This window comes from Oncorhynchus masou, chromosome 23 (genome assembly GCF_036934945.1).
Source record: "Oncorhynchus masou masou isolate Uvic2021 chromosome 23, UVic_Omas_1.1, whole genome shotgun sequence".
Lineage (NCBI taxonomy): Eukaryota > Metazoa > Chordata > Actinopteri > Salmoniformes > Salmonidae > Oncorhynchus > Oncorhynchus masou.
Genome location: NC_088234.1, coordinates 21,580,367 through 21,593,218, shown reverse-complemented (window position 1 = coordinate 21,593,218; position 12,852 = coordinate 21,580,367). Strand labels below are relative to the sequence as shown.

The 12,852-nt window shown below is 41.4% G+C and overlaps 1 protein-coding gene and 1 non-coding gene across 2 annotated transcripts in view; both read right to left on the bottom strand.

The window, feature by feature from the left end:
• The window catches only part of LOC135510566 (kin of IRRE-like protein 1), a 31,523-nt gene extending 22,930 nt beyond the window's left edge, over positions 1-8,593 (bottom strand). Inside the window, exon 1 of the mRNA XM_064931580.1 lies at positions 8,257-8,593. Coding sequence (XP_064787652.1) covers positions 8,257-8,302 — 46 coding nt within the window. The 5' untranslated portion in view covers positions 8,303-8,593. The remainder of the gene's footprint in view (positions 1-8,256) is intronic.
• A 1,208-nt stretch (positions 8,594-9,801) lies between these two features.
• trnar-ucu (transfer RNA arginine (anticodon UCU)) lies at positions 9,802-9,875 on the bottom strand. Its single transcript has one exon. It is a non-coding gene; the product is annotated as a tRNA-Arg (tRNA).
• Between the last annotated feature and the right edge of the window lie 2,977 nt (positions 9,876-12,852).

Here is a 12,852-nt window from a genome sequence, read left to right as displayed (position 1 = left end):
TCTCTTTCCCTGTCCCTTTGTCACCATGTACCCCCGGTTCCTTTCCGTTCTCTTGCTTTCTTTCCTTTGTCTGTCCAGTGGCACATACTCAGAAATAATCATGCCTTCCCTCCCTCAGTCTATCTCTCCATCTCTTTACATTTACCCTCTCTACCTCTCCACCACTCCTCCTATCTTATTTATTTCCCTTGTTCCCTCTCTTTATTCCTCGCTCCCTCTATCCATGCAGACCCTGGTAAAATGGTTGCCATAGAAACAGATTTATTTGGAAATGGAGGGAAGATAATTATGTCCTCTCTCTCTCCATTTGTCGCTCTGTGTGTATGTGTGTTTTTTCTCTCTGTCCTCTTCTCTGGGTCTAATCACCCATATTTCACATCTCAAGTGCTTTATTTATATTGAACCACCATTACATACATTGTTACCATGGCTACAGCCAGTGAGGACCACTGACACAATGATAGACACAGTGGCCATGGCAACACCTTGTGATCAGTGTAGGGTAATATGGTAATACATGTTCAAAGTGACTGTCACGTTACGGGACCAGAGGAATATGCCTGGGTTTTTCGCAACCCTTCTCCTTAAAATAAGCCAGCCTCGGCCCTCCATTGTGAAACGAGCATGTGAATAAGTGACAAAAGAATAATTCCGGGTAACCAAGGGTGACTACCACGGACTACCAATGACAGCTTCCAACCCTGATCAAGGGCTACGCGATCCACAAATATCCAAGTGGTTGTTTTATACTAAGCTAGATCCTTGTTCTAGAATATTGTCATTCAAAATCTGAATTAGGTAGCAAAATCAATACTGTTATGAATCAATATTTCAACCACAGTGGTTTCCAAACTATGTTTAGTTGTGGCCTACCCTATGACCCACCACATAAACAAACAATATGCTGTATCCAGCCAGACCTCAGTCTATCACCGCGAACCGCCCATACCTTGACCTACCCAACTTAAGAGAAACACTGATTTAACTATTCAAATAGCCGAGGTTCTATGTTCAGTGCTTTCCATAACTCATGCTCTTCAAGGTCTACTTTAATTCAATCCAGTTCAATCTAATTGTATTAGTATGTCGCTTCTTACAATGTCATCCGTCACAAACAATCTAATAAAAGCTGGGGCCTTGACCCCTGGAGTGATGTTCGGTTCCATATTCATGGGCCAGGCCACACACCCCTGGATCACTAACATCTACAGGCTGTCGAGGAGGAGGGGTACGGCTATAGCAACACACTATGTAAGGGGCTTAATAGCAAAGTGCCAACCTACAGGTGTGTATCATTGCAAAATTGAAGGAATTCTCAATTGAAAGTCTACTGTAAACTCAATAGTTTAACAGTTACTAGTGAAATGTTTACATGTCAACGAGCGCCTGTATGGAATTTATGTGGATAAGCTGTATGTAACCATATCCTTCTCCCCCCTAAAACATGATCTGGTTATCCTGACTATTTCCCCGCAGGCTAAATGGCTGTACGGATAGCAGTGTAGACCAGCCAATAAGCTTATTAGTTAGTTGGCTAGCTGTAATGTTGTTATTGTAGAGAGGGAGAGAGAGATGGATGGAGCGACACAAATCTCCCTCCCCTTCTCGAGGAGAAACTCAGCGAGGGAGAAATGAAATGACATCATCACCCGTCGGCCACATTCCTACAGGGGGAGGACGGAGGGATAGAGGGATGGAGGGAAGGAGGGAGGGGGATTGGGGGACAGTGGGCGAAGAGGGGGAAGGGGAAATGTCTAAAACTTTTTAGGAGAAAAACACGACCCACAACAGCATTGCATCCCTCTTGTGTGTGTGTGTGTGTGTGTGTGTGTGTGTCTTCAGTACAGGGTTTCTGTACTCTTCCTTCATCATGTGCTCCCTCTTTTAATTCATGTGCTTCTTCTGACCCCTCCCTCTCCTTTCCTCTCCTCTCCACTGACTAAAGGAATGTGAGAACCACATCTGGAACTTATTAGAGAGAGAGAGAGAGAGAAAGAGAGAGAGAGAGAGAGAAATAAAGAAAGAAAGAAAGAAAGAAAGAACGAACGAACGAATGAGAGAAAAAGGCTGAGGGGTAAATGGAAATAGAGGGAGAGGGGAAAATATTTTTAAAAGTATGAAGGAACAGATAGAAAGACAGAGAAGGGAATCGAACTTAGCTAGCAGAAAGAAGGAAGAGGAGAAATGGAAGGACGGAGAGCAGGGAGACAGAAAAATGGAGGGAGGGAGAAAAATGAATTGGGAGAAGGCGAGAAGTTTCAAAAGCGATTAATGCCAATTAATTCTAGTCTAAGCCAAGGCATGTGCAGAGGCATCTTCCAAGGACCCAGAGCTCAGGGAAGGAGGGAAAGGCCTCAGATGTGGGTTAAAGAATTCTGATCTGAGCATAGCCCTTTGAACTCGCTCTTCCATATTCTCTGTGAATGAGGTGTGTGTGTGTGTGTGGGAGGAGGGGTGGGGGGGTGGAGTGTATGTGGCTAGCTGTCCCCACAGAGGAGCCAGTCAGGCTTGGGTAATCGTCCCTTTCTCTCCCCCTGATCCACCCCTCCTCTTTCTCTCTCGCGCTTTCTTTCTTTTCATCCCCCCATCCCCCACTACAGCCACCCACCAAAAAACTATAATCGGTCTTGTTCTGGCCCCCTCGACTTTACCCACCTGCCCACCAGACCACCCCCACTACCAGTGACCCCCCCCCCTACGCCCCAGCCACAACTTCTTGTCACCCTTCCCCCACCCCCAAAATATGCTGGGGCATAATGTAGACACAGTTTGAAAACATGGCAAAGAGGCTGAGTCATAAGTGATAAACTTGGCTCCTTCTCTCTCATTCTCTTTCTGTTTCTATCACTTTCTTTCTCTCTTGCTCTGTCTCGCTTTGTGGAGACAGAGAACATATTTAGGAGAATGTTTTCGGAACTCCATTTGTTCGCCAAGTTTAAACAGATGATAAATGTAAATGTAGTAGAGGCTGTAACTCCTACTGCTATATGACTTTGAATTGTCATAACCGAATGGCTGGCTGTAATGTTGGGCTACATAATGCGTAATAGAATTTGTTACAGTGGTTTAGATCAGTTTATATATTAGTATGAAGTGGACAATGAGCCTCATCTAATTTGTAGCTGTTGTTTTTTTCTAGAACAAACATACTAATACAGTCATACTATTGTGACAAATAGTTTTACCAAACAAATATGCACTAAAGCATCAAGTCACATTGTGTTGACAGTGAAAGTAACATTGTAGCACAGCCATAACTAATGTGCCAAAAATGCTAAGCATTCCTTGATTACATTCTGGAATTGGGAGTATGGTTCAAAACTTACAGCTGGATCCACATTATGAACAGGTCCACTTTATGAATAGATCCACACTATGAATAGATCCACATTATGAACAGATCCACATTATGAATAGATCCACATTATGAATAGATCAACATTATGAATAGATCCACATTATGAACAGGTCCACTTTATGAATAGATCCACATTATGAATAGATCCACATTATGAATAGATCCACATTATGAACAGATCCACATTATGAATAGATCCACATTATGAATAGATCCACACTATGAATAGGTCCACATTATGAACAGATCCACACTATGAATAGATCCACATTATGAACAGCTCCACATTATGAATAGATCCACATTATGAATAGATCCACATTATGAATAGATCCACATTATGAACAGGTCCACATTATGAATAGATCCACATTATGAACAGGTCCACATTATGAATAGATCCACACTATGAATAGATCCACATTATGAACAGGTCCACATTATGAATAGATCCACACTATGAATAGATCCACACTATGAATAGATCCACATTATGAATAGATCCACACTATGAATAGATCCACACTATGAATAGATCCACACTATGAATAGATCCACATTATGAATACATCCACACTATGAATAGATCCATATTATGAATAGATCCACATTATGAATAGATCCACATTATGAATAGATCCACACTATGAATAGATCCACACTATGAATAGATCCACACTATGAATAGATTCACATTATGAATAGATCCACACTATGAATAGATCCACATTATGAATAGATCCACATTATGAATAGATCCATATTATGAATAGATCCACACTATGAATAGATCCATATTATGAATAGATCCACATTATGAATACATCCACACTATGAATAGATCCATATTATGAATAGATCCACACTATGAATAGATCCACATTATGAATAGATCCATATTATGAATAGATCCACACTATGAATAGATCCACATTATGAATAGATCCACATTCTGAATAGATCCACACTATGAATAGATCCACATTATGAATAGATCCACATTCTGAATATGTCCACATTATGAATAGATCCACATTATGAATAGATCCACATTATGAATAGATCTACATGTGATTCGAACTACACAGTTGCATGAGCTACGTGTTCCATTTTAAACTTTTTTCAACAAAATATGCAAAAACATTGAAATGGGATATATAACTGATAAGGAAGGGTTGGTTTCTTTGGTCAGTAGTGTGTGTGTGTGTCAGTATGTGTCAGTAGTTGTGGCATTGTTCACAAGGACAGAGCCTGACAAATGGACAAACGTTGCACCTGCACTGAGGCCTTTGTTATAGCTAGCACTTCAAGCAGTCTAGGTAGGAACAGCAGCAACAGCAAGTTGCAGTGTCGCAAGATTAGGAGGTGTAGGTCTACTAACAACAATAGCATTTTCATGAATTATAAAGAGTCTTTGTAGTTGAATGGTTAACAGCACATTCATTTACCTTCAAACCATGTGAAATGTCTGTTACGAAAACTGGAAACATAAAATAAAAACAACAGAATAGCTTGTATCTTCAAGTGTTTTGAGAACAGTGTATTGGACTGGTAGTTCAAAGAGTATGCCCTACAAATGCATGATGAAATGGTGACATTGCACTTTGGCATAATAAGCACAGTGTGTGAGACAGTTTACAGCCATGCCACAAACATAACATAGAGACATGTATGCTATGTTACATAGTGTGTGTGTGTGTGTGTGTGTGTGTGTGTGTGTGTGTGTGTGTGTGTGTGTGTGTGTGTGTGTGTGTGTGTGTGTGTGTGTGTGTGTGTGTGTGTGTGTGTGTGTGTGTGTGTGTGTGTGTGTGTGTGTGTGTGTGTGAGTGCGTGCGTGGCTTGTAGCAGAGCCACTTACATTATATGTACAAAAGTATATGGACACCCCTTCAAATGAGTCTATTTGGCTATTTCAGCCACACCCGTTGCTGACAGGTGTATATAATCGAGCACACAGCCATGCAATCTCCATAGACAAACATTGGCAGTAGAAAGGCCTTACTGAACAGCTCAGTGCTGAACAGCTCAGTGACTTTCAACGTGGCACCGTCATAGGATGCCACCTTCCAATAAGACAGTTTGTCAAATTTCTGCCCATGTTAGAGCTGCCCCGATCAACTGTCAGTGCTGTTGTGAAGTGGAAACATCTAGGAGCAACAACGGCTCAGCTGCGAAGTGGTAGGCCACACAACCTCACAGAACGGGAACAGAATCGTCTGTTGCAACACTCACTACCGGATCCCAAACTGCCGCTGGAAGCAACATCAGCACAATAACTGTTCGTTGGGAGCTTCATGAAATGGGTTTCCATGGCCGAGCAGCCACACACAAGCCTATGATCACTGGCGATGGAACCGTGACCTGTTCACCGGAAGTGCTACCTGTCCCAGACCTGCTGTTTTCAACTCTCTAGAGACAGCAGGAGCGGTAGAGATACTCTTAATGATCGGCAATGAAAAGCCGACTGACATTTACTCCTGAGGTGCTGACTACTGTGATTATTATTATTTGACCATGCTGGTCATTTATGAACATTTAAACATCTTGGCCATGTTCTGTTATATTCTCCACCCGGCACAGCCAAAAGAGAACTGGCCACACCTCATAGCCTGGTTCCTCTCTAGGTTTCTTCCTAGGTTTTGGCCTTTCTAGGGAGTTTTTCCTAGCCACCGTGCTTCTACACCTGCATTGCTTGCTGTTTGGGGTTTTAGGCTGGGTTTCTGTACAACACTTTGAGATATCAGCTGATGTAAGAAAGGCTATATAAATACATTTGATTTGATGTGCAATGCTAAGTGTTGGCTGGACTGCCACCATTGGACTCTGGAGCAGAGGAAATGCATTCTCCGGAGTGACAATCACACTTTACCATCTGGCAGTTCGATGGACGAATCTGGGTTTGGTGGATGACAGGAGAACACTACCTTCCCCAATGCATAGTGCCAACTGCCAAGTTTGGTGGTGGAGGAATAATGGTCTGGGGCTGTTTTTCATGGTTTGGACTAGGCCCCTTAGTTCCAGTGATGGGAAATCTTAACACTTGATGACAATGCCCCCGTGCACAAAGTGAGGTCCATACAGAAATGCTTTGTTGAGATTGGTGTGGAAAACTTTGACTGGCCTGCACAGAGTCCTGACCTGAACCCCATCGAACACCTTTGGGATGAATTGGAACGCCAATTGCGAGCCAAGCCTAAACGCCCAACATCAGTGCCCGACCCCACTTATGCTCTTGTGGCTGAATGGAAGCAAGTCCCCACAGCAATGTTCCAACATCTAGTGGAAAGCCTTCCTATAAGAGTGGAGGATGTTATAGCAGCAAAGGGGGGACCAACTCCATATTAATGCCAATGATTTTGGAATGGGAATGTTCGACAGGCAGGTATCCACATACTTTTGGTAATGTAGTGTATGTGCACTGATGAATTTATGAGAGAGAAAACTGGACACATCATGCATTCAGCATTGAAGTAGTTGTTTGAAGTAGTTGTTCCCCTTGCTCCACAAGGGTCGTGGCTTTTGTGAAGCGATGGGTAACGATGCTTCGAGGGTGGCTGTTGTCGATGTGTGCAGAGGGTTCATGGTTTGAGCCCGGCGAGGGGCGAGGAGAGGGACGGAAGCTATACTGTTACATGTGCGTGTGTGTTAGTTTGTGTGCGTGGGTGTGTGTATCAGCTTCATTCCATGTGTGAATGTGATGTATGTGTGTAATGACTATTCATAAGGAATACTGTTTACAGCAGCCACAACAAAGGTAATTTGTGAGTTGTTATACAGGATTAGGCAGTGAAAAGGTAATATAATACTAACATCGAGTTTGTAGTTAATAACTAGTAGCCAAATATTGTGTATGGATGTTGAGAGAAGGACAAAGGAGTAGCTCTGGCCTATAGCAATCTAAAGAGACACATGGATGACATCATCCTATAGACTTTTCAAACACGCCCCCTACCTACAATATGATAAAGTGGTCGGATGGTCAGTACCTGCGCGCGGCCTGCACATCCACAGCACACACACTCTCTTACTGTCACACGCACAAGGTAGACAATGAAAAGGGAGGGTTGCCTTGTGCCGTGCGCGTGAGCACGAGGAAGATGTCATCTAACAGGTAGCCTGAGAAATCACTTTACCCTTGAGCAATTGTCTCCTAGCAACTACGTTATAACAATAGCCTACCTGTCATTACTCAGATATGATATCTTGACGACATTAGGGGTATTATAGTTGCAGCTATGTAAGCCATACCTCGTTTCCAGTGTCCGTGGTATGTGTGTGTGTGTGTGTGTGTGTGTGTGTGTGTGTGTGTGTGTGTGTGTGTGTGTGTGTGTGTGTGTGTGTGTGTGTGTGTGTGTGCGTGCGTGTGTGTTATTAGGCTATACATATCACAGGCACCAATAAAATATGGCAAGCAACGTTTGAATGATTGAAGCAAGCCGTTCCCACATTCCAATATCGAGCACATTTGGTCAATCACTTTAGACGTGCACTGTCATTCAAATCACATCATTTCTGTCTAACATCCTGTCTAACATTTGAATAAAAGGCTATAGGCTACCGAATGCACAGGACTAAGGTCATATTGTGGATACTAGGTTCTTGCACCAATCAGGCCATGATCATGTTAGACACATGCACCCTATGAAATAGCCTACCACACACTGCGGCGCATGTAATGACAAACTCATCGCCATACACTCTGAACAACTGAGCATTTACCTCTCTCTCGCTCTCTCATCACACACGCACGCGCACACACGCACGCACACATTCACACATCTGAAGCGAAACTAGAATAACTTTTCCCCTCATCAAGTTTGAAAACCTTGTTATTGTTCGACAACATGAAACAGTGTGTCATTGGTTAGGGAAGGTAACAGGGAAAACCCTAATCTTACCACGGTGAAAACTCAACGCCAAACTCAGGAGCAAAAGCCGCTGCATGGTTCAGAAGACCAGTAAGTCCGTTAGCTCAATTCTCCGTGAGGGCAGCATTAAAAATCCTAGTTGGATTCTATTCACCAGTATAGGGTAATTGTAATCCTTCCAATTAATATATATGACGGTTTTCTTCGTTCTCCACCTCCCCTTACTGCTCTTTTTTTTTTTGTTTAAAACATTTCTCCGTTTTTCCTCCTTTCCCCCTTTCCGTTGTCCGCTCTTTCGTGCTCGGGCGATGGTCCGTTTACTCATTAGCGACGCATTCCTCTCTCTCTCGCTCACTCGCTCGCTCTCTCTCTCTCTCGTCAGCGCCACAGCACACTCCCCTCCTCTTTCTAGTCTGAATCTCGCGTTAGATGTTACCGCTATTAGATGCGCATTTCTTTGTCACCAGAAAACAACTAAAACACATTGTCCATGATTGTTGAATTTTGAATCATCATTATCTCTGTATTTTTATTTATAAGAGAGATTAAGCAATAGGCTATAGATCTAATGACGTGTCATGGTTATGGACGTGACTCGTTGAATCATACTGTAAAGCAAATCATTCTGCATTCATTCTGCGTGACACAACCAAGTTCTGCCCCAAAAGTGACAGCATATGTTACTTCCTTTCCCTCAATTTAATGATGAAGGCAGATGTGGAGTTCACTGTCACCGCTGAGTCTGTGTAGTGGTCTATTAGGCTATTGCTCTCACCCCTCGCGTTGCTTTAAAGTATAGACCAGTGCTGGAGCGCCCTCAAGTGCACTGACTCCTGAACAACTCCCCAAACAACTGGAGCAACTATTAAAATACCTTCACACAGATGCACCTCATAAAAACAACAAATTCAGCTACACTAATTTGTTCACTGAAACATTTACCGCTATAATTAGGATTCCAGGCATTGCCATCAATACAGTGTTACCTTGTTTGATCCGTTATTGCAAGTATAGCTCATTCAGTAGACTGGCATTGATATATTTTTCCTAAATAAGTGGTTCATTTTCTACGATTACTCAGAGATTATCTACTTCAGGAAAAAGGCTAGGGATGGATTGTTTGTGCGGTTAAATAAATCTGTCAATAGTAGCATGGGATTTAAAAAAAATATATATATTATAATATAGGCCTAGCAAGAATTTCCTTTGATATTGTAATGCTAAATAAGTGGTCGTTCTATCACGTAAAGAACAAATAAAATGAAGCATAAAAATACGTAAATAAGTGTTTCTTTTATATTGATTAAACGCCAGATTATACATTTATATCATTATTAGTGCATATATATATATATATATATATATATATATATATATATATATATATATATATATATATATATATATATATATTAAGTTATGGTGTATAGAGATGTAGTGAAGTGCAGCCCTATATTTAGAATACTTATTAGAAGGATGCATTGAATGAAATGGTGGCTGCAATTTATTATGGAACAGTATTCATATTCTGTAATAAAAATTTCGCAGGTCTGCCGTGAAGCATCAAGAGTGGCACATCTCTGCCGGGACTCGAACCCGGAGCCTCTGGATTAGAAGTCCAGCGCGCTATTCCATTGCGCCACAGAGACTGCGGCAATAAACGTGATCCTGGTCAGGTTTAGATATTCACATCCCTCTAGGTCGACGCTTTCTGTATCCTTCTCGCATCAGCACCACCCTCCGTCGACATTTGAGGTCGATATGAGAGACCGTTAGAGGGCGCTGTAAGCTCTCTCTTCAATGGACTTCATAAATGGCGATGGTGTTCATTAGTGACGTGCAAAAGATGCATTCTATTTAGGCTTTAATCAAATGCGCAGTGCAATAAGGAGATTGAAAAGCAATAGCCAATATACTGTGTGGAATATTAGATACAGTTTGCATCATTATATTTTCCTCAGAATAGCCTACTAACTGAGGGATGTTTTGTATTGTGCTGAACCTGCATCAGAATAAAACACCCTCAATAAACTAAACTGCCTATTTTTTTTTTGAAGGTTCCATAGCCTACTAGATATATTGTGATGAGTGGCACAATCAGCTTTGTAGTGCTATGGCAAAAACAAAAATGCACTCCTTTGAGTCCCCAAGAACAGGGCTGAGAACCACTGCTCTTCATTGGGACCTCTTCATCTGCAGACAGGCTTTCACAGCTCTCTGTATCTGTGGACAAAAAAAATCACAAGAAACAGACTTCATTATACTCAAATTAGACAGCACTGAATATTATGTTACTCTTATTGCTGTCTTCACTTCTAGGCACTGGAACTACACGAAAGTACCTGCCCTATACAGAATAGCCTACTCTCTCTTTGACAGTTGGGGCTGCTAACGTTATCCTGTCACCCTCCTCCGTGGCTGTTAGCTAGCTACCTACAAATGAATTTGTAGTTTTTTTTTTACAATGATAAATACATCAAGATAGCTGGCTAATATGTAGCTGGTGATATTTCATTAACTTAGCTAGCTAGCTATACAGCATGTAAAGTTAGCTAGATAGCTAACTAGCTACGTTACCAGCTAATTCAGACTTCAGTATTATCTCTTTGTTATTCTTAAATGTTGATTATTGTTCTTGGTCGCTGATTGTCCCCTAGGCCTACATGAATAATCTAAAGAAAATGAAGTGACATGATCCATCTTAAATTGTTAAAGGAAAGTCCCCCTCTATATTTTATTTTCAGCAGTTCACTGTTGATACAGTCCCAAAATGTTTTGAGAGTTATTTTCATGTAATCCCATTTCAGTTTCTCTGACTGCTTGTCAGACTGCTTGTAACTTGTGATGACAGGAATAAAATAGCCTATACAAAGGAATTTATGCTATCCATGTAGCTACTTCAAATTTAGGCACAGATCCAAACCCAGAGTCTAATAATACATGTAAATTCTTCAGAATCTCGTTCCTGTCAGCGTCCCGTGACAGGGAAGTAACCTTTAGGAAGAAACCAGGAAATATATGCCAGAGAATTGCCTTCTGATGGGCTACCCTTGTGACTATGTTTAGCATGAATATATCTTTATATTATCTGGATAGGCAGTAGGCTTCAGCTCAATATTTCTAAGGCCCTTGTCATATATGTAGGTTTAGATATTCAGATTGAGAGTGGAAGCCATGTATACACTCTTCCTCTGACCAGTCTGTTTAGCTAACATTCCACTCCTTTTACTCCGTGTCATATGTCAAAGATGTTTCTCAATGGCAAAGAGTACAAGGAGTGGAATGTTAGCTAAACGGACTAATACCCAGGCTGCCCTCATATTTGATCTTTGACCTGCATGTCCTAAACTCGAGGAGTGGGAACGACCGTCTCCTACTCTTCTGGTTCCTCAGTTTTAATTAGGACAGACTCAACAATGCCAAGGCTCTGTTGTGGTTCACAAGTTAGTGTCCAACATTTTACTGTAGTAACCCAAATGCAGAGTAGGGATGAATAATTTCCAGAAAATCTAGCACGTTTCAATACTGGGAATAATTCATATTTATTCCCGAGAGTCCCGGGAAATACTACAAAAATCAGAAATGCCCATTTAAGCATTTAAACCAAGATATGGTCCCGATGCCAGGGTTCTCCCCCAAAAAGATTGTTGCTGCCCCATATTGCCTGTTTGGCTGCGGCACTAGTGAAAGTGATATTTAGTAATGATAGTGTAACTTTGATCGTCAATAGCATAGTTGTGAATTGCGAACCAGGCCGTTACTAAATTCTGATCGTTACCATGTTCCTCAATTAATTCAGCACATTTCAGCAGTAGGCCTTGGCTACTGCTGAAATGTGTTCCACCAGCTGAAAAAGCTAAGTAGTAACATGATGGCGATGCCATCAAATTGTAGTCACCGTACTCATAATATGCAGAACTATTATGGAGGCAGATCCCTTCCAAAAGGTTGCATGTATGTATTGTTAGGATCGTAAGAAAATCCATCCGTAAATTGTTAGGATCGTAAGAAAAAGCCATGCGTGAAACATTAAACGTAAAAAAAAAGATCACTGAACGTACAAACCCTTTGATACGACTATGAATTCACATCTACACGTTCGGTTTTTACTTTACGTCTCCCTTTACTTGGTTACAGACATTTTTTTATGAGTACAAACTTTTGTTAGTAATGTGGCATCTGCAAAGGACATGAACTGAATTTAGCTTGTCGAACTTAGCTCGTCAATGAAGCAACTATCGCCCCGACGTTAGAGTTTCTTTGCAGCTGACGTTACCGGTTTCATTTCCAAAAAAATAATTATTGAGCTTGTTTTAGAACTGCATTCAATAACGACGTCATACCAGTAGATTATGTAGTGTAGGCTTGGGACTGAGAATAATAAAGACATAGAAGAGCCCTGTCTAGAATAACCGCCTGAGCTGCAAAATAGGAAGTAAATATTATTTATGCTAGGCCTATTCCTCTATCTAAATATGTCATGCTGCTGTGTGTTATTTAAGGGCCAGATAATTGCATGATACATTTTATAGACGCGTGGGGCTAGTGTGGTGATCATGTAACCTAATGAATCACACTTTTTCCAGTTTTTGGGAGCTTGGACTGTAGGCCAAATATTAGTCATTT